Source organism: Eretmochelys imbricata, chromosome 7 (genome assembly GCF_965152235.1).
Source record: "Eretmochelys imbricata isolate rEreImb1 chromosome 7, rEreImb1.hap1, whole genome shotgun sequence".
NCBI classification, from domain to species: domain Eukaryota; kingdom Metazoa; phylum Chordata; order Testudines; family Cheloniidae; genus Eretmochelys; species Eretmochelys imbricata.
Genome location: NC_135578.1, coordinates 111,686,787 through 111,707,702, shown reverse-complemented (window position 1 = coordinate 111,707,702; position 20,916 = coordinate 111,686,787). Strand labels below are relative to the sequence as shown.

The 20,916-nt window shown below is 39.0% G+C and overlaps 1 protein-coding gene across 1 annotated transcript in view; it reads left to right on the top strand.

The window, feature by feature from the left end:
• Positions 1 to 17,706, top strand: part of ATRNL1 (attractin like 1) — a 1,064,110-nt gene extending 1,046,404 nt beyond the window's left edge. Inside the window, exon 29 of the mRNA XM_077821844.1 lies at positions 17,355 to 17,706. Within this exon, the coding sequence (XP_077677970.1) occupies positions 17,355 to 17,479 (125 nt within the window). The 3' untranslated portion in view covers positions 17,480 to 17,706. The remainder of the gene's footprint in view (positions 1 to 17,354) is intronic.
• Positions 17,707 to 20,916: the final 3,210 nt, after the last annotated feature.

Below are 20,916 nucleotides of genomic sequence, written 5' to 3'. Positions count from 1 at the left end.
TTGTAGTGATAATCAAGATGGCCCATTTAGACAGTTGACAAGAAGGTGTGAGGATACTTAACTTAAGGAAATAGATTCACTATGTGTAATGACCCAGCCACTCCCAGTCTCTGTTCAAACCCAAGTTAATGGTATCTAGTTTGCATATTAATTCAAGCTCAGCAGTTTCTCCTTAGAGTCTGTTTTTGAAGCTTTTCTGTTGCAAAATTTCCACTCTTACATCTTTTACTGAGTGGCCACAGAGGTTGAAGTGTTCTCCTACCGGTTTTTGAATGTTATGATTCCTGATGTCAGATTTGTGTCCATTTATTCTTTTGCATGGAGACTGTCCAGTTTGGACAATGTACATGGCAGAGGGGCATTGCTGGCACACATCACATTGGTAGATGTGCAGGTGATCAAGCGCCTGAAGGCGTCGCTAATGTGATTAGGTCCTATGATGGTGTCACTTGAATAAATATGTAGACAGAGTTGGCATCAGGCTTTGTTGCAAGGATAGGTTCCTGGGTTAGTGGTTGTGGTGTGTGGTTGCTGGTGAGTATTTGCTTCAGGCTGGGGGGCTGTCTGTAAGCAAGGACTGGCCTGTCTCCCAAGATCTGTGAGAGTGAGTGATCATTTTTCAGGATAGGTTGTAAATCTTTGATGATGCGCTGGAGAGGTTTTAGTTGGGGGCTGAAGGTGACAGCTAGTGGCATTCTGTTATTTTCTTTGTTGGGCCTGTCCTGTAGTAGGTGACTTCTGGGTACTCTTCTGGCTCTGTCAATCTGTTTTTTTCACTTCAGCAGGTGGGTATTGTAGTTTTAAGAATGCTTGATAGAGATCTTGTAGGTGTTTGTCTCTGTCTGAGGGGTTGGAGCAAATGCGGTTGTATCTTAGAGCTTGGCTGTAGACAGTGGATCGTGTGGTGTGTTCTGGATGGAACCTGGAGGCATGTAGGTAAGTGTAGCGGTCAGTAGGTTTCTGGTGTAGGGTGGTGTTTATGTGAACATCACTTATTAGCACAGTTGTGTCCAGGAAATGGACTGCTTGTGTGGATTGGTCTAGGCTGAGGTTGATGGTGGGATGGAAATTGTTGAAATCATGGTGGAATTCCTCAAGGGCTTCTTTTCCATGGGTCTAGATGATGAAGATGTCATCAGTGTAGCGCAAGTAGAGTAGGGGTGTTAGGAGACGAGAGCTGAGGAAGCGTTGTTCCAAGTCAGCCATAAAAATGTTGGCATACTGTGGGGCCATGTGGGTACCCATAGCAGTGCCGCTGATTTGAAGGTATACATTGTCCCCAAATGTGAAGTAGTTATGGGTGAGGACAAAGTCACAAAGTTCAGCCACCAGGTTTGCCGTGACATTATCAGGGATACTGTTCCTGAGAGCTTGTAGTCCATCTTTGTGTGGAATGTTGGTGTAGAGGGCTTCTACATCCACAGTGGCCAGGAGGGTGTTTTCGATGGATAGTAGTTTCCTCAGGAAGTCAGTGGTGTCTCAAAGATAGCTGGGAGTGCTGGTGGCATAGGGCCTGAGGAGAGAGTCCACATAGCCAGACAATCCTGCTGTCAGGGTGCCAATGCCTGAGATGGTGGGGCGTGCAGGATTCCCAGATCTTGGGAGACAGACCAGTCACATTAGCCACGCCATCAGGGGCTTGTTCACCTGCACGTCTACCAATGTGATATATGCCATCATGTGCCAGCAATGCCCCTCTGCCATGTACATTGTCCAAACCGGACAGTCTCTATGCAAAAGAATAAATGGACACAAATCTGACATCAGGAATCATAACATTCAAAAACCGGTAGGAGAACACTTCAACCTCTGTGGCCACTCAGTAAAAGATTTAAGAGTGGCAATTTTGCAACAGAAAAGCTTCAGAAACAGACTCCAAGGAGAAACTGCTGAGCTTGAATTAATATGCAAACTAGATACCATTAACTTGGGTTTGAATAGAGACTGGGAGTGGCTGGGTCATTACACATATTGAATCTATTTCCTTAAGTTAAGTATCCTCACACCTTCTTGTCAACTGTCTAAATGGGCCATCTTGATTATCACTACAAAAGTTTTTTTTTTCTCCTGCTGATAATAGCTCATCTTAACTAATTAGCCTCTCACAGTTTGTATGGTAACTTCCAACTTATCTGTATGTGTGTGTGTGTGTGTGTATATATATATATATATGTCTTACTATATGTTCCATTCTGTGCATCTGATGAAGTGAGCTGTAGCTCACGAAAGCTTATGCTCTAATAAATTGGTTAGTCTCTAAGGTGCCACAAGTACTCCTGTTCTTTTTGCAGATACAGACTAACACAGCTGCTAGTCTGAAAACCAGTTTTATGTGAGGGATTTCAAGAGGGAGCTACTCTATTTGGCTTCCTACATCCCAAGGGACTTAAGAATCTAACTTCAGAAGAGTCAAAGGAGGAAATTCTTAATCTCATGGGAAAAAACTCATATTTTTCTTTAGACTTGGTTCAGGAGATTCTCTTTCAAGATGTATTATTTTACAAAGGACACAGAGGTGTTCAGTTTGTCACATGGAGTCCAGAGCTACTTGAATTTCATAGTGTCAAGTTCTCTTGATGTTTTCCCAGAAATGGAAATGTTGTTTCGACTCCCTCACCACACCAATTGTAGGTTTCAGAGTAACAGCCGTGTTAGTCTGTATTTGCAAAAAGAAAAGGAGTACTTGTGGCACCTTAGAGACTAACCAATTTATTTGAGCATGAGCTTTCGTGAGCTACAGCTCACTTCATCGGATGCATCCGATGAAGTGAGCTGTAGCTCACGAAAGCTCACACCAATTGTAGTGCTGACCATGCAATGAGCACACTGACATATTAAAAACTACGTGCGTTCAACACTGTCACAGGTATGGCTGAGTGAGCTTGCTCTCCTTGCAATTGCGAACGATGTGACAGTGAGGTTGGAGCTGGACAGCATCATAGAACAATCTGCCAAGGAAAAGGGTCGCTGTGGTGTGAGGTTTCAATAATTGGAAATACACAAGCCAGCACAATGTGGGTGAGATTCCACTTTTCTTTAGGCCTGTGAGTTTTATGGGGGTTTTTTAAAAAACTTTTTATGTTTATAAAAGTCTAAGGCAGTGGTGTCCAAACTTTTCCTTTCACGCCCCCTCTTACCAATAATTGAATATGTCCACGCCCCCAACCATCCCACCCCACCCTACCCCCTGGGCCGGGAGTGGAATCACGGCCAAGCCAGGGACTGGGAGTGGAGCTGGGGCCACAGCTAGGGGCAGATTCAGGCTGGGTAGTGCTCCTTCTCCACCCCCACGTGGGGGCTGGTCCTGGGTCCCACTGTGCCCCTCCCCCAGACATCCCTCTGCCCCTCACTAGGGGGGCACACTGTCAAGTTTGCGGAACACTAGTCTATGGTGATGTGAGTGTTGGGCCCCATGCTGCATGTTTGCTGACCTTGCTCTGACTCATTAATCTGAACTTGGATCAGACTTGGTTCAACAATGCCTTCTTGCGTGTCAAAATTCTAATACAATGTATTCTGTACAGTACAAGAGATTCAGGAAAACAACTAGATGAACAGGCCCATATACTATTTCTCAAAAACAGAGTACCTCACATAATTACTCTGAGTGCACATGCTCTGAAAGGGCCTTTTGTATAAAATGTTTGTTTTGTAACATTTTTCTCTTATATATTAGCTCCTCTGGTAGAATATGTTCTTGTGGTTCAAGCCTTTAACCATATTCATAGGCTTTTCTGCTAGAATTGGTAAAATCAATGTACTGTATGAGGTTGTGCCATCTTTGCTAAGGGACTTGCCCAGGGTCGAGAGTAGGGCATTGGCTCTCTTTTTCCTGAGTGTCAGGCATTACCGGAGGCAGAAAATCTCACTAGCCATGCATTACAAATGTTTGGAACCCTGAAGGTGTCATCTCAGTAATCTGCTTTCAACATATCTTTCAAAATTCTAGGCACTGTCTGTCTCTATGACTTAATTCTGTATCACATTTCTTAGATCATTTGTTTGTTACAGTGGCTGCAGGGTACGTAGCTAGGGATGTGCTTAATGTTTAACTGTAGAATTTGGCTGAATACTGAATAACTGGAAATGTTATTTGGCCAAAGCCAAATAGTGGATAAAGCAATGATATATTGCAGCAGGATGTCAGACTCAAAAAACATTTCCAGTAGTTAGTCAACTTCACAAAACAGAACATATGAGTTAGAGCACATACATTACGGAAAAAGTACTGCAGATAGAATATCTACTGATGATTAAACCAGTGTACCAGAATATCAACACACCTCTATGATAATTTGTTTGCACAAAGGTATTCATCACTGTCCTTTTAAACAAATTTTGTAGATAGCAAAATAACACTTGTAATGTACAGATTTGCAAGAGTGAGGACAGCAACAAGCAAAGTTCTGAGATATTACTGTCCTGATCCTGCTTCCTGGTAATAATATGGTTATTGTTTTGAGTGGGAGTAGGATTGGCCCCTATAGGGAAACCTTAAGCCTGTAGTTTTCTAGGGTTCTATTGTTCCATCCTAAGCAGAAGAGGGATCTGATATTGGGGCAGAGGAATCACAGTGAGAGCGTATGACATAAAGAGCAAAGAAGAAAGTGAGAGGGTCAGTAGGAAGGACCAAAAGGCAGCGGGATGTTCTCCCCTCCTCCTCCAAACCGATGCCAGCAAACATATCAGATCTGGCCACAAAGAAGAGGGATAAGAAATGACAAAGTTACAATACTAATTATTACTTGCGTAGAACAGTGTCACGTCTGAACAATTCATTTTCCCGTGGATCTTTGAAGAGTTATTCAGAAAATTCTGATATCAGGATTTGGTTAAATACTCATTTATAGTCAAATCTGAGTGCAGCTCTATATACACACAGCATTCATTTGTAGTGAGAATGAGAGACTGTGGAAATAGCTGGACTGGGGAAAAAAATAAAAATAAAAGAACGGCATCAAAGATCAGATTTGTGGAATAGCATCATTAGTAAAAGTCAAAAGAAATTATACTTCAGCATTGTAATACAGGGCTGTCTCTGGCATATCCCGTTGCTACAAGACATATCTGTGTCTAACTGTTGTTCATCCTGTTAACCATTTGTAGCAAGGCTTTAGTTTTTCTAATGACAGTTAAAATCACCAACACGGATGAACTGATCTGGATAAAAACGGAGCTCTAAATTTTGTGTCTGAAGTTCCATGATTCATGAACATTTATGATTTTTTATATATTCGGTTTTCTCTCTTTCATATGCAGGATCCTAGCAAAATGTGTTTTTCCCATTGCCTCTGCTTTGGAAATCTATACGAGAAACTAAAAGTATATTGAGGAGATACTCAGTGTTTTGTGGAAGGTTAAACCAAAATGTGCCTCGACCAAGAAAGAGGTTTATAAATTTCCCCTTTGGTATTATTTGGACTTCTAAGCAGAAGCATTTAGAATTTAATTTGTGTTTACACTTTAACTGGTCTATATTTACATTGGTTTAACTCAAAGTTGGTGAAAATAGTACTTTGTCATCAGTCCAAATAAGAGTTTCCTCTTCTGCAAAAAGGGGTTCACAGGACCAAATTAGATTCCTGCACTATTATTGCATCTCACCAAATTCTTGTAGAGTAGCAAATTATAGAATTTTTCTTGAAAACAAGTTGAAGTGCTGCACATCAGGAGAATACAGATGTTTTTATAACACAAGGGTAACTGATTCAATGTTACTGAGTAGAGACATAGTCAAACTGGAATTTTAATAATTTAGATGGAAACAACATGCTTGGAACATTGCTGTGCAATGAAATCTATGTAATTACATGCATTTTTAACAAGTATACAGTTGTAGGCCACATGTCCATTTAACTAGTTTGAGGTTTTTAAAGGTTCTGGACAGATTCCTCATTTTAGAAGTTCTTAATTTTCTACTCTTAAAAACAATTTATTTTGCTAAAAATGAAAAATATAGATAAATTACAGGTGATTTGCTTTATTGTGATTGATAGTTTTTTACTGTAGTTCACTGTACACCTTTCTTGTGTATTATAACATATGCTTTTTCCCAAGAAATATAAGCAATTTGTTTTTGAGACTCCTGTTTAAAACTCCAGCTCATAATCAAGAGGTAGATGCATGACAGAAAATGTAATGGTTGATTAGATGCAAAACTCATCACTGACATTGAAAAATTAAATGTAAAATATAAAAATGTTCATACAATCTATTATCATGTCATGTAAAATATCTATTTATTGACAAAAGCAATGAAATTAAGAGTTAAGCCTGTCCTCGTTTTTTATCATCATTTTGTGCCTAGGTACAAATGCCATAATGGAATAGACTAATAGTCTAACAAGAGTAGTATCCTGTCTGTAATGGAGGCCAATGTAAGATACTTCAGATAAAGACAACAGACTGCTTATAATGCTCCTAATTATTGATATTGTGTGAAAAGAATGTCTTTCCTGACCACACATGGTGATCTGTTTAATACTTGAAGCTTGGGTATTGATAACTATTGTAGCTACAGGAGCCATTATTATATGTATAAATGTCTACCTCTAGGCATACTAATCCTAATCCAGTCCTAATGTCTGAGGCTAGGTATTGCAGGGTTTTGAATTGGTCACTTTCACACTGTGAGGTATATCCTCTCCAGCAGACCATAACTTCTCTTTTGAAGTTGAAGAATCAATAATGTAATAAATACGACTACACAAATGATGTCAAGTTTCCTAAGTAGGCCACCAGAATAAATTGCAAAGAATTGAATAATGTACTTGAACATCATAGCAAGACAAAATCATTTTCCTATCACAACCTGAAGTTGTCTTTCCCTCTTCCAGATTTAGTCAGATAAGTGATATCTGGCATTTTTTAAGATCAGATGTGGCTCATAACATCATAATTCATGCATTCAGATACAGCTGTTATGCTTGAAATTCCCTCCTGTGTTCTAGCTTTACCAGTCCCTGACCTAGGAAGTAAATTCTGGACGAAAAGACAAGAAAACACCTGAAAAATGCTGCCAATGCTGATTTAGTCTTCAAGTGTTGTAGGTCCAACTGTGCTCAAATATTATTATTATTTATACAGTAACATAGGTATGCCGGGTGCCTTACCAATGTGTAACAAAGACACATCTCTACCTAGCAAAATGACAGGTTTCAGAGGAGCAGCCGTCTTAGTCTGTATTCGCAAAAAGAAAAGGAGGACTTGTGGCACCTTAGAGATTAACCAATTTATTTGAGCATAAGCTTTCGTGAGCTACAGCTCACTTCATCGGATGCATCCCTCAAGAAATGGAAAATTATGGGGTCACTTGCCCAAAGTGATTTCCCAGTTGTTATTTGCAAGCTGTTCTAATTCTACAGGCAATACCAGCCCACAACATACACACACAAAGCAAGAAGAGGAGTTCTCAAAAATTCTTTTGATGTCTCTGTTCTTCTGGAGAAGGGTGTTAAGGGTTAGCCAGGCATTAGGTCTTCTTGCTGTTCCCTCATCTTTGAAGATAACTAATGGGGAAAGTGTGTTAGTTGGTTACTCTAGAAAATCGGAGAATTTATTAGGGTTGAAAAAGACTTCAGGAGGTCATCTAGTCCAATCCCCTGCTCAAAGCAGGACCAACACCAACTAAAAACCTCTAAGGATGGCGATTCCACCACCTCCCTAGGTAACCCATTCCAGTGCTTCACCACCCTCCTAGTGAAATAGTGTTTCCTAATATCCAACCTAGACCTCCCCCACTGCAACTTGAGACCACTGCTTCTTGTTCTGTCATCTGCCACCACTGAGAACAGCCTAACTCCATCCTCTCTGGAACCCCCCTTCAGGTAGCTGAAGGCTGATATCAAATGCCCCTTCACTCTTCTCTTCTACAGACTAAATAAGTCCTGTTCCCTCAGCCTCTCCTCGTAAGTCATGTGCCCCAGCCCCCTAATAATTTTCATTGTCCTCCGCTGGACTCTCTCCAATTTGTCCACATCCCTTCTGTAGTGGGGGGACCAAAACTGGACACAGTACTTCAGATGTGGCCTCACCAGTGCCGAATAGTCACTTCCCTCGATCTGCTGGCAATGCTCCTACTAATACAGCCCAATATGCCGTTGAACTTCTTGGCAAGGAGCACACACTGCTGACTTATATACAGCTTTTCGTCCCCGGTAATCCCCAGGTCCTTTTCTGCATAACTTCTGCCTAACCACTCGGTCCCCAGCCTGTAGCAGTGCCTGGGATTCTTCCTTCCTAAGTGCAGGAGTTTGCACCTGTCCTTGTTGAACCTCATCAGCTTTCTTTTGGCCCAATCCTCCAATTTGTCTCGGTCACTCTGGACCCAATCCCCACCCTCCAGCATATCTACCTCTCCCCTCAGCTTAGTATCATCTGCGAACTTGCTGAGGGTGCAATTAATCCCATCATCCAGATCATTGATAAAGATGTTGAACAAAACTGGCCCCAGGACCGACCCCTGGGGCACTCCGCTTGATACCGGCTGCCAACTAGACATTGAGCCGTTGATCACTACCCGTTGAGCCTGACAATCTAGCCAGCTTTCTATCCACTTTATAGTCCATTCATCCAATCCATACTTTTGTAACTTGCTGGCAAGAATATTGTGGGGAGACCACATCAAAAGCTTTGCTAAAGTCAAGATATATCACATCCACCGCTTTCCCCGTGTCCACAGAGCCAGTTATCTCATCATAGAAGGCTATCAGGTTGGTCAGGCATGACTTGCCCTTGGTGAATCCATGTTGACTGTTCCTGATCACCTTCCTCTCCTCCAAGTGCTTCAAAATGGATTCCTTGAAGACCTGCTCCATGATTGTGCCGGGGAGTGAAGTGAGGCTGACTGGTCTGTAGTTCCCCAGGTTCTCTTTCTTCCCTTTTTAAAATATGGGCACGATATTTGCCTTTTTCCAATTGTCCGGGACCTCCCCCGATCACCACGAATTTTCAGAGATAATGGCCAATGGCTCTGCAATCACATCAGCCAACTCCCTCAGCACCCTTGGATGCATTAGATCTAGACCCATGGACTTGTGCACGTCCAGCTTTTCTAAATAGTCCTTAACCTGTTCTTTCACCACTGAGGGCTGCTCACGTCCTCCCCATACTGTGTTTCCCAGTGCAGCACTCTGGGAGCTGACCTTGTCTGTGAAGACTGAGGCAAAAAGACTAGTGAGTACTTCAGCTTTTTCCACATCATCTGTCACTATGTTGCCTCCCCCATTCAGTAAGGGTCCCACACTTTTCCTGACCTTCTTCTTGTTGCTAACATACCTGTAGAAACCTTTCTTGTTACCCTTCACATCCCTTGTGAGCTGCAACTCCAGTTGTGCCTTGGCCTTCCTGATTACACCCTAGCATGCTCTAGCAATATTTTTATATTCCTCTCTAGTCATATGTCCAAATTTCCACTTCTTGTAAGCTTCCTTTTTGAGGTTAAGTTCACCGAAGATTTCACTGTTAAGCCAAGCTGGTTGCCTGCCATATTTGCTATTCTTTCTGCACTTCAGGATGGTTTGTTCCTGCGCCCTCAATAAGGCTTCTTTAAAATACAGTCAGCTCTCCTGGACTCCTTGCCCCCTCATATTAGCTTCCCGGGGGATCCTGCCCATTAGTTCCCTAAGGGAGTCTAAGTCTGCTTTTCTGAAATCCAGGATCCGTATTTTGCTACTCTCCTTTCTTCCTTTTGTGAGGATCCTGAACTCAACCATCTCATGGTCACTGCTGCCTAGGTAACAGGGACCCAGCAGGCAGCCCATGAAGATATCAGAAAGCAGAAGATATTTAAAAGTAAATTAGGGTTTGGAGGATGTTGGGCTTATTGTGGAGTTATTTTAATCTATGCAAATCATCTCAGGTATGCGCATGTATCTCACCCAAGTTAGCTTTCACACTGACACCCACCCTCAATAGTTGAATATTACCTGGTTTGGCAGTTGTATGTGATTTTCACATTAATGTCATTAAAACATAATAAAAATAATGCATTTTTGTAACATCTTATGACTGAGCTCTCAAAGGGCTTTAGAATTTATTTTTTAATGTAGACTCACAACACCTTTGTGATCCATAAGAGAAAAGTGTTATCCCTGTTTCACAGAGGCATAGGGTAGCTAAGTGACTTGCTGAAGGTAACACAGGAAGTCTGTGGTAGGAACACCCTGGCCTTTGTGGCCCTCAGTTGTGTAAATTAATTTCAAGACAATCCTTTGTCCTCTAATTGAGAAAAGAGTGTTAATGACGAAGTAGGAGCTATTGCCTTTAGAAGTGTCACTGGATCTTTAAAATTCCACCTGAGCATCAGAACTAGGTAGAAATATTCTTGGTGCAATGTCTCAGAGAAAGGATGAGAGAATAGTTCCAGTGAATGCCCAGAAACACCTGTATCATCATCTGTTTTGAAAGTTAAACTCCCAAGCAATATAGTTTTTGATTCAGTATATGTTTCCTAACTCTAAATAATGAATGTATGCTGATTCAGTATGCATTCACACAGATTAACAAGGAATGTGAACCATTATATCAAACTAAGATATAACTGAAAAAAGCACTAAATGGTTTGGATTTGATGAACCAAGATATCTCCATATATAAAAAGTGCTTTATAGTCCTGAAATAATAAAAAAAGTGCAGAACCCAGTTAAAATTCCCAATATGGAATTACAGGTAGTAATTCCCATCATTTACTCAGTATGTTCTAAAACTGTTTAGATCCATTTGCATGAGCTTTAGTGGGCATTGGGCTGTGTGATGCAAATGAGTCCATTGTACTAATGCAATGACACTTTGTCCATTACTACACTTAGCTTGTACAAAGAAAAGGAGTACTTGTGGCACGTTAGTCTACTCCTTTTCTTTTTTGCAAATACAGACTAAGACGGCTGCTACTCTGAAACCTTAGCTTGTACAGTATCTTTTTAAAAAGTCAACAAATGAAACTGAAGTAACAGTGCAAAGTGCTGAAGGTTGAAACTGTTGGTTTAATAGCATACTATTGACCCAGTCTTTTCTCTTGTAAATCTCTCAACCTCAGTCACAATGCTGTCGTTCTGTTTTCATTGCTTCATGTGACCTTAACCAGTTTCTTTTTTCTTTTTTTTTTTTGTTAGGATAGCAAACAAACCTAATTGATCTTTTTGAGCTCTAGTTATTGTAGTGTCCTCAACATTATAGATGGTCTGGTTCTACATAACAATGAAAATGCCTACAGTTTAATCTAATGAAGACATGTATCTAGAATTTTATCTCCCGATAATATATATTTAAATGGAAGAATGTTTTTCAGTTACCTGGATAGTCATGCATAGCAGATCATCTTTAACACCATCAATTTTAACAAAAGGCATATTTATGAACTCAATAATATTTTCATTAAAATGAATTATAGAGGAAAAAGTTTAAATTTGCCAGCAAATAAGACCAAATTTTAACATGTTAATTTCTGGAAAAATGCACCACGAAACCAGTGATATACCTGAGATACATCAGTGATATTTTCATTCTTTGGACCGATGACCTAAACTCCCTTATAGATTTCCATCACGAATTCTATAACCACCACCCATCCACCAAACTGTTTCTAGAACACTCTTACATCAGCATCAACTTCCTGGCAACCACAATCAACTTCAGTAATGGAATCCCACAGACAGTTATATTCAGGAAATGCATGAACCACCGCACTCATCTTCACAGATCCACTCATTACCCCAGACACGTCAAGAAGTTTGTTATCTACAGCCATGTACTGTGATACCACAGAATAACACAATAAAAAACTTCTTCACCAAACACCACCACTTGACCAGAGAAGTAGGTCCCATCATGGAACAGGCCACCCCAAGAGAACCTGCTTCAATATGGGAGGGAAAAAAATCCACCAATTGCACACCCCTAGTAGTCACCTACTACACCACACTGGTACCTATATAGGATATCAGCGAACAGTTACAACCCATATTTGATGGGGACCACATCCTGAAAGAAATCTTTCATGAATCCCTTCTTGTGGCCTTCAAACAACAACCTCGCCAAGCTCATCGTCAGAAGCAAGCTTCCAGCAGACTGGGACTGACCAACTCAAAGCAGCACCAGACCCTGTCATAACAACCGATGCAAAATCTGAAGACATATTTCCACTGTTATGATGATCAACACCCCCCACAACATACCTTTCAAGACCCACGGGTCCTACACATGCCTATCACAACACATGGTATACCTCATCCAGTGTATCAAATGTCCCAACAACAACTATGTGGATGACACCAAACAATTGCTATGCTTTTGAATGAACTCACACAGAAAAATTGAAGACAAAGACATCCTATCACCTAGGGGCAAATACTTCTCACAAGATGATCAATCCATATCTGACCTCTCAGTCCGTGTCCTCACAGGAAATCTGGCCAGCATCTTCAAAAGACAAGGTTAGGAGCTTAAATTCATAGGTCTGCTGGACACTAAAATTATGGACTCAGTAGCAACACTAGCTGTTCTAATCAGACACAAAATCTGTAACTCATTAACCCTCCTTTGTACTAAGACTGCAGAGGTGTTAGTTGCTCACTTCATCTTGAATTGTCTCTTGCAGTATGTGTTAACTGCTTATGCTTAACAAACTGTTCCACCTTGAAACTCTAATTACCTTTCCCAGACCTGAAGAAGAGTTCTGTGTAGCTCAAAAACTTCACCTGTAGAAGGTTTCAGAGTAACAGCCGTGTTAGTCTGTATTCGCAAAAAGAAAAGGAGTACTTGTGGCACCTTAGAGACTAACCAGTTTATTTGAGCATGAGCTTTCGTGAGCTACAGCTCACTTCATCAGATACATACCGTGGAAACTGCAGCAGACTTTATATATACACAGAGAATATGAAACAATACCTCCTCCCACCCCACTGTCCTGCTGGTAATAGCTTATCTAAAGTAATCGTCAGGTTAGGCCATTTCCAGCACAAATCCAGGTTTTCTCACCCTCCACCCCCCCACACAAATTCACTCTCCTGCTGGTGATAGCCCATCCAAAGTGACAACTCTTTACACAATGTGCATGATAATGAAGTTAGGCCATTTCCTGCACAAATCCAGGTTCTCTCACCCCCTCACCCCCCTCCAAAAACCCACCCCCATACCTGTAGAAGTTGAGCTAATAAAAGATAGATTTCAGAGTAACAGCTGTGTTAGTCTGTATTCGCAAAAAGAAAAGGAGTACTTGTGGCACCTTAGAGATTAACCAATTGATTTGAGCATAAGCTTTCGTGAGCTCATGAAAGCTTTTGCTCAAATAAATTGGTTAGTCTCTAAGGTGCCACAAGTACTCCTTTTCTTTTTAATAAAAGATACTAACTCACTAACCTTGTCTCTCTCCTATCCTAAGATCAATAAGGCTACAACACTGCAAACAGTTTCTTACTCTAAGAGATAGTGTAGTCTTACATCGTCAGTTCGTATGTAGCTCTATACACTCTAGCAAAACATTTAAACATCCCAGCATGGGTATTTCCATTTAAATCTGATTACAGTGAAATAAAACTATAGCTATTAAAGGCTTAGGAGAACTACAAATACAAGCAGTAAAAAAAGACAGTTAGTAAATGAGGTAGTAAAACATTTGAGCAGGGCAAACAGTTTATAGTGCTCAGTCTTCCTGTAGCAGACTGTTCTATTCACTACAGACCCATGCACTGTTCCCTGAACTGCACTTAAACCTGCAATTAACCTTTCACGCCTAATGAAGCTGTTTTGCTGGAAAATTAAAATATATTGTAGTGCCTGCTTTTACAGAGACTGGGAGGAGAGTATCTCAGAATGAATGACTTTTCAGAGGCTTTTGTTGAAAAGCAAAATTAAAGTGCTGTGTTTGTATACAAATTGGGAATGCACTTTGCAAGGCAATCTCATTTGATGTGCTGTATTTTATTCCTGTACTTATTAATTGTTTTACGTAATTGTTAAAACAACAGCAGCATACCCACACACCAGTAATTTTATGATTAGTCAGCTACTGCTTGACAATCAACTATTACCATTTAACTTCCATTAGGAAAGATTATATTTCTAAAAAAAGATAACCAAGTTCATATTGTTTTCTCTCATATTTTTTCTCATTATGAATGCATTTTTCTTTAAAAACCTACGTACTTTACAGTGACATATTTGGCCAAGCTCCCTTTTTAATTATCTTTCCATACATATCTGTAAAACAAGTTACAGATTGTTTTTTCCAGCAAGGATTATGAAAATAACCTGACGTAGTTCTATGCAGCTAAAACAAATTGGACTAAGAAATAGAACTAATTCTGTGACTGGACTTGAATTTCCAGACCTCAGATCATTAGAGGTTCTTCCCTGTGCGTGGATGCTCTTTACTGACACCCTACCGAGAGATAAGAAATGAGATAGTGTTGTGGTTTGGCACATATTAAGGCTACGTCAGCAAAACTCATGTCGCTCAGGGGTGTGAAAAAAACACCCCGCAGAGTGACATATGTTTCGTCAGCATAAGTGGTAGTGTGCACAGCGCTACATCGGCGGGAGAGCTTCTCCCACCAACATAGGTGTTCATTGGGGTTGGTTTAAGCATGTCACCGGAAGAATCCTCTCCCATCGGCATGGAGCAGCTACATGAGAGATCTTACAGCTGTGCAGCTGCCTCAGTCCAGTTTTGCCTCTGTAAAGTCTCTAGTTTAGACAAAGCCTAATATCTAAAGAACACAGGTAAACTAAACTGGCCGTGAAACTGGAGGTGACAGATGTTGAGCATCATAGGATTTACATTTCCAGCTTTAATCATCTTAAATATATTAGATTTTTGGCATTTTAGGAACAAAAGTCTACAAAATAAAGGTGAAGTTTACAATAAATATTTAAACCCCAGCATTTTTATCAAATCTTCAGTTGTATTTTGATGTAAATTCTGCTTGCCTGCAGCATCTGTGCATCATCTTGACTTGGTAAATGAAATTCCTTTAGACCGCCAGTCTGAAATAATGAATTGTTCCCCTAGTTAATTGTATTGCTTTGATAACAAGGAACTGTGCTGGGCCTAGAGAACACAATAAGTAAATTTCATCAGATGATTTGTGTGACGTTTTGAAAAATGATCTTCTGGAGTGACCTGATTTTAATGGAACTCTAACAGCATGCCAACATGTCCCAGAATGAAGCATTAGATTTGAAGGAAACAGTGTTTCTTATATGTTAGTTATGCAGAGTGGGGTGAGCAGCATGCAACCAAGCATACTAAAAAAATATATATATATATAAGAATAATTGGAAGAAGTGTTTTCCTCCTAATATACAATCCATTTAACATACTAGCTAAGCCTAGCTGTTAAAAACCGAGTCACATATAGGGAAGCATCAAAAATGTCACTTAGATTTTATCCCTGGCTTTAGTAACACCAGCTATTGATAATGTTTTAAAGGTACCTCAAAGATAGCTTATAATTTCATTTATCAATGTCAAATTTTAGGGATCGCTAACTAATGCCAGGAAATGAGTGTGTGTGTGAAAAATTACTTAATCTTGGCCCTTGCATATCCTGAAACATAAAAATGATAATAGTACATAACACTTCTACAGCATATAGCACTTTGCATTTTCAGAGTTGTATGCACGTTAACTAATTAAATCTTGCAACATCTTTGTGAGATAGGGAAGATACTATTACAGTTTTGGATTAGCACAGAATTTCCAGTATATCGGCAACCTGAACCACTTGGTTTCTTTCTGGCAATTTATTTGATGTAAGTAAAGCAGACTTTAGAGTCACAAAGAAACACTGAAAATTATATCTTGTCACTTATAATCAGCTAGGTGATGCAGTGAGATAATGTGTGAGGAATTACACTTAAAATTGGATTTTGTGATAGATAAAACTCAGTCCATGTAAAAGCAATAATACATGTTATTTGTTACAAATACTGGAAGCTATTTTAAAAGGTCCTAGAGTGGATTAGCAGTGGCACTGTATGCAACTAAGGAGCATTGAGTGAGCTCTAAGGGGAAGCCTTTACTGTGTTTGTCCATATTACTTAAATTAGTTATGGTTATATTGGTCCCCAAATGTTGTGAAATCAAGAATCAATTACTCTATCAGAGTTTGAAAAATAAAACAATGTGTTTTTGTGAGTTGTTACTGTTAATATTTTACATAAACTATTACTATCATGTTTTACTATCTGTTAACAACCCATCTATAATTTCTCTGATTTTATGTCTCCTATGATAAGACCTCTGATATACCAAGATCAAATCATTTTTTCATCCTCATCCTTATTTTTAATTCCCCAAAGCCATTAACAATTTCACACCACTGGCCAAGGGAATGGGACAAGTTTATAAAGAAAGTACATGTTTTGTATTAAAAATGTCTGTCTGCTTTGCTGAGGCTGTGTTTAATGGTTTTCTTAAAGCTGGTCTCTTTCTTTGATTAAAGCTATTTGGACTAAAAACATCCTTTGATTACAGTTCCAGTGAAATATTGTAGTTTGCTTCTTCATTCTACTATGTTATCACATCCGTTTCTCTTTAAACTATTAGGCTAATTCTGTTAGTGTTTTTATACAGATGAACTTCAGTATTAAAGTTACTTGCTACGTAAAAGGTTTGTAGATGCTTACAAGTTGTCTGTCATTTTTTCTTGCACTTGGTTTTCCACAATCCATGTAGCTTTTACTTTAGTACATGTATTAGCAAGTTGCAGACACGAAGTATGGACAGACTGCAAGCAGCTACCAATATGTTTCTTTGATAAACGAGTGTTGCAAGGTTTCACACAGTATAACTGAGAGTAGAATTTGGCCCTAAGGCTTTACTTGGTTTCTACCGTGCTCACACTGTTTACAAAAAAAATGACAAGTTACTTTTTGTTGTTGTCATTTATATTACAGTAGCACCTAAAATCTCATCTGAACTCAGGGTCCCACTGTGCAAGGCACTGTGGAAACACATAGTAAAAGACAGTCCCTGTCCCAAAGAACTTCTGTCTACGTAGACAAGACAAACAAAGGAAACAGAGGCACAGAGTGGTGAAGTGGCTTGCCCAAAGTCACATAGGAGGTCAGAGGCAGAGAAAAGATGGAACCAAGGCCTTCTCATTTCCAGCCTAGCACCCTATCACCACACCACACTACTTCCCCCCCCCCCCTTTTGTTCCTGATTACAAGAAAAACATATTAGATCATAGGAAAATGTTTGTTAGCTTCCCATCTCACTTTGAAATAGCCGATGACTTACTGGAAAGGTACTAAAGACTGGACATGAAAGGAACCGACACAATGCTGTGGAAGTCTTCTCACCACTGGGCACTAAATTGTGTTTTGTTTTGTTTTTTTTATTTTTCTTACAGGTCTTGCAATTGCAAGTGCATTGATAGACATTTCCCAACAGAAGCCTGCAGACTGTAAAGATAAGAGTTCAGGAATCAGAAATCGAAAACATCATCTTTCAACACGTCAAGGAACTTGTGTCTGAGGTCCAGAAAATGTACTTGTACATTCTGTAATGTTTTCCTTTTAAATGGCTTCCATTGAAAGCTATACTACAGCCTCAGTTTTTATGGAGGCAAACCTATGGATTATGATGACGAAGATGATGATGATAAGTAATGTTTCCTATTATATTCACACTTGCAGCCTGCTATTCCCCACAGCAGAACAACCTTATGGCAAATATGAGTCTATTTGATGAGTTTATTTAGAAATAAACTAAATACTTGTCTCGATGCTGAGTATATATTGCAGCGGGGTGGATATTGAGTACATCTAGGAAAGACTACACATTGTTTTGTAATGTAGAAGGGAATTGTATAATTGAAAACTAAACTATTCACAGGAAACTAAAAGACATTTTTGTAGAGCTTAATGTAATGGTGAGAATTGTACAGTTTTCTTCTCTTAATGGGAGTTAAAATACTCTTACAGAAAGCAGGAACTGAAGATGCTGATGTGGATTTAGGGGTTGTTTTATCATTGCCCAAATCTGAAGGCAGATTTTGAATTAAGCAGTATGTAGGTGTAGCCAAGCAAATATGTATTTTGATGATCATATCATATAAAAACCTGATTAAAGCATATCATGTTTTTTTTACCTTCCTAAAGGCCCTGACATGCAATCTAGGCTACAACAGGATGATGAGTGGACTTCATAAGAAGTTTATTAGAATTCCGACTGATATGTACTGTAAAGAGTACATGTTGGTCTTCCATACCAACTAATTATCAGAGCTGATGGAGCATGGAAAATGCTGTCCTGAAATCAAGTTTCCTTTTTTTCCAAAAGCTCTCTCCAAGATTGCAAGCCTAAGGAGAGTTTAACTTGCTGTTACTTTGCAGCAGTATACCTGCTTTTGCTTCAACACTGTAATTTTCTAAAGTGACTGTAAATCATTGTCCTCACCTCCCAGCAAAAAGGTTGCACCTCAAACAGCACATTGACCCATCCATAATAATAATTAATAATACATTATGATATTCCTCTGACCTTCCTTTCCCAGCTGCAGAATTTCATCTGATCTTCACTTTCATCCTATTTCAAGAAATATCCTGCATACAAAATACATATAATAATAAACTTCCAAAAGCCAGCGTGATTTTGGTTCTCAGATCATCCCTCCAATATGGGACCTCACCAAATCAATGCTCAACAACAACAAAAAAGCTAACAGAAAAGCATCCTCTCTAGTAGGCCTTAGTCTAATAAGCTTACAGGAGCTTGTTTACCATGGTAAAAGCTCCAACAAACAGCTTCATATGGCCCTCCTCACTGTATTTTCAGTTAGTTATAATTCTGAAATACAGCAAAAGAAAAAGAGACTGTTAAGGGGGGGAGGTAGCAGATGGGTCTTATTTCTCCTTTATGCATTAAACATGGAAGATGGTTTATGTGAAACCAATAGTTTTGTTAGATCTTGCTTGGAAGTGAAGTTTATCACCTCCACGGTTGCCAAGGTGCTAATGTAGGAGAGAGCCACAGAGGTATAAATGCCTCTTGTATATGATAGAGTTTTGGTAAATATGAAAGATATAAAAAGATAATTGATGTTTACTACTATAGCTGTATTTTTCATTTTCTTTTTTATTTTAGGAAGGTGATGACATTTTACTGTTTACAGTTGACTACATAGTTACTTGCATGCCATGGTGGTACAGCAGCAGTCATAAACCCCTGTTGTGAGTTGATAGTGTTTATTTTGTAATGCCATTCATACATAAAACTATCCTGCTTAATTTGGATGAGGATTGAATGTAAAAATTAAATAAATATTAAAAGGAATGGTTGTACAAGATTATTAGGTTGCATCTTACCATGACTGCTATATTGTTTTGACAAATTGTACATTTATGAATTATGCTATAATTATTCCTTAGCTGGCACGATTGTTTCAGTATTTTCCTATCTTAAAATATGACATTCTTAAGCTAAAATAATGTCATCATGATATTGTGTTTTTATTGACTGTTCTAACCTCACTCCCTTATTTCTTAAAACCTAAGATTCATTTTTAAAGATTCTTTTGCAAATTTTCAGTCAATGCAACTTAAAACCTGGAAAAAAGTGTCTTCTGAAAATAGCTCCTTATGTTAGTTCTAATGCAGAGCTGCTCAAGGGAAAATAAGCCAGTAGAACAGGTGTGCATGGTGAATTAGCCATTCAAAAAGCAAAGAAATAAACCACTTGTCTGGAAATTTTCCCTAATTCTATAATATCTTTCTGTCTAAATATTACACATGAGAAATATACAGTTTTTTATGTGTACCTGAGACCCATGGTACACAGGGCATGTATTCTACAGAGCAATTACTCTGACTGGAATCCCCCACGTGGGAATTGCATCTACCTGTGGTCACCTGGAGTTTGACGTTACTTGAAAAGTAAATTCACATTTAAATGGATTATAATGTTTATTGTAGCACTTGAGATGGGCAGATATTCATTAGGCATTTTATTAAGCTATCAGTTAAAACATGTTGTTTTTATTGTTCAAGTAAAGTACCAGTGTCATGGGGTCATTCAACATTTTCATTATATTCAGAGTACTTTTTCTAACACTTTCTTGATCTTTCTTCTCCCAGCGTGCGTACAAATTAGTAAAAGTAAGTGCATTAAAGAGAAATATTAAATTAATGGTTGCCATTAAATGGAAAATTGCAACAGGAATCAAACCACAGTATCTGAGTAACTATGGTTACTTTGTTTTAGATCTATGAAAATACTGATGTGTCTCAGATACCACACTATGCCAATTGTTGGCAAATACTGACTCTTAATGGTGACCACTGTACACTGGGTGACAGATATTCTCATTTGCTTTATGCTTAAGAATGTTCAATGCTCTGCTCCCAGAGTATTTTTTGAACTCTAGATCAAATTCAGAAAATGTTGAGTGGCCCTTTGTAACTTTTGTGTGATTTATGTTGAACTAAAAATATAGGGCTAAAAACTGATTGAATAGTGGCCCTGTGGTGAAATTCTGACCATCAGGATTCGATATCTGTATTTATTTTCTTTGCAAACCAGTCATTGATACTTCTGGGGAGAAATTCACAGCTACAAATTACTGTTCAAAGCAAAGTAACAGATATATCTCATACTGTAGCATGGGTGAACCAATCTCTCCATTTCTCGTGTGTGTGTGTGTGTACCTTCTCATGAAGCTACTTGAATATAGTCTGTGTAAATAAGTTACACTTCAGAATGTAATGAGTTCTATTAACTATATTTCTTTGTAAGAGACAGACATATATCTTTAACTAAGCAAGTTCGGATTTATATCTAACTGCATTTTTTTTCCACAGCGGGGCCCTCTATTTATATAGTAGAAACAAAAATGTAGGACATAGGAAAAGTTTGGATCTTGATATATAGAGTCTGATGTATAAAATCAGCAGCAATGATTAATTTCCCAAACA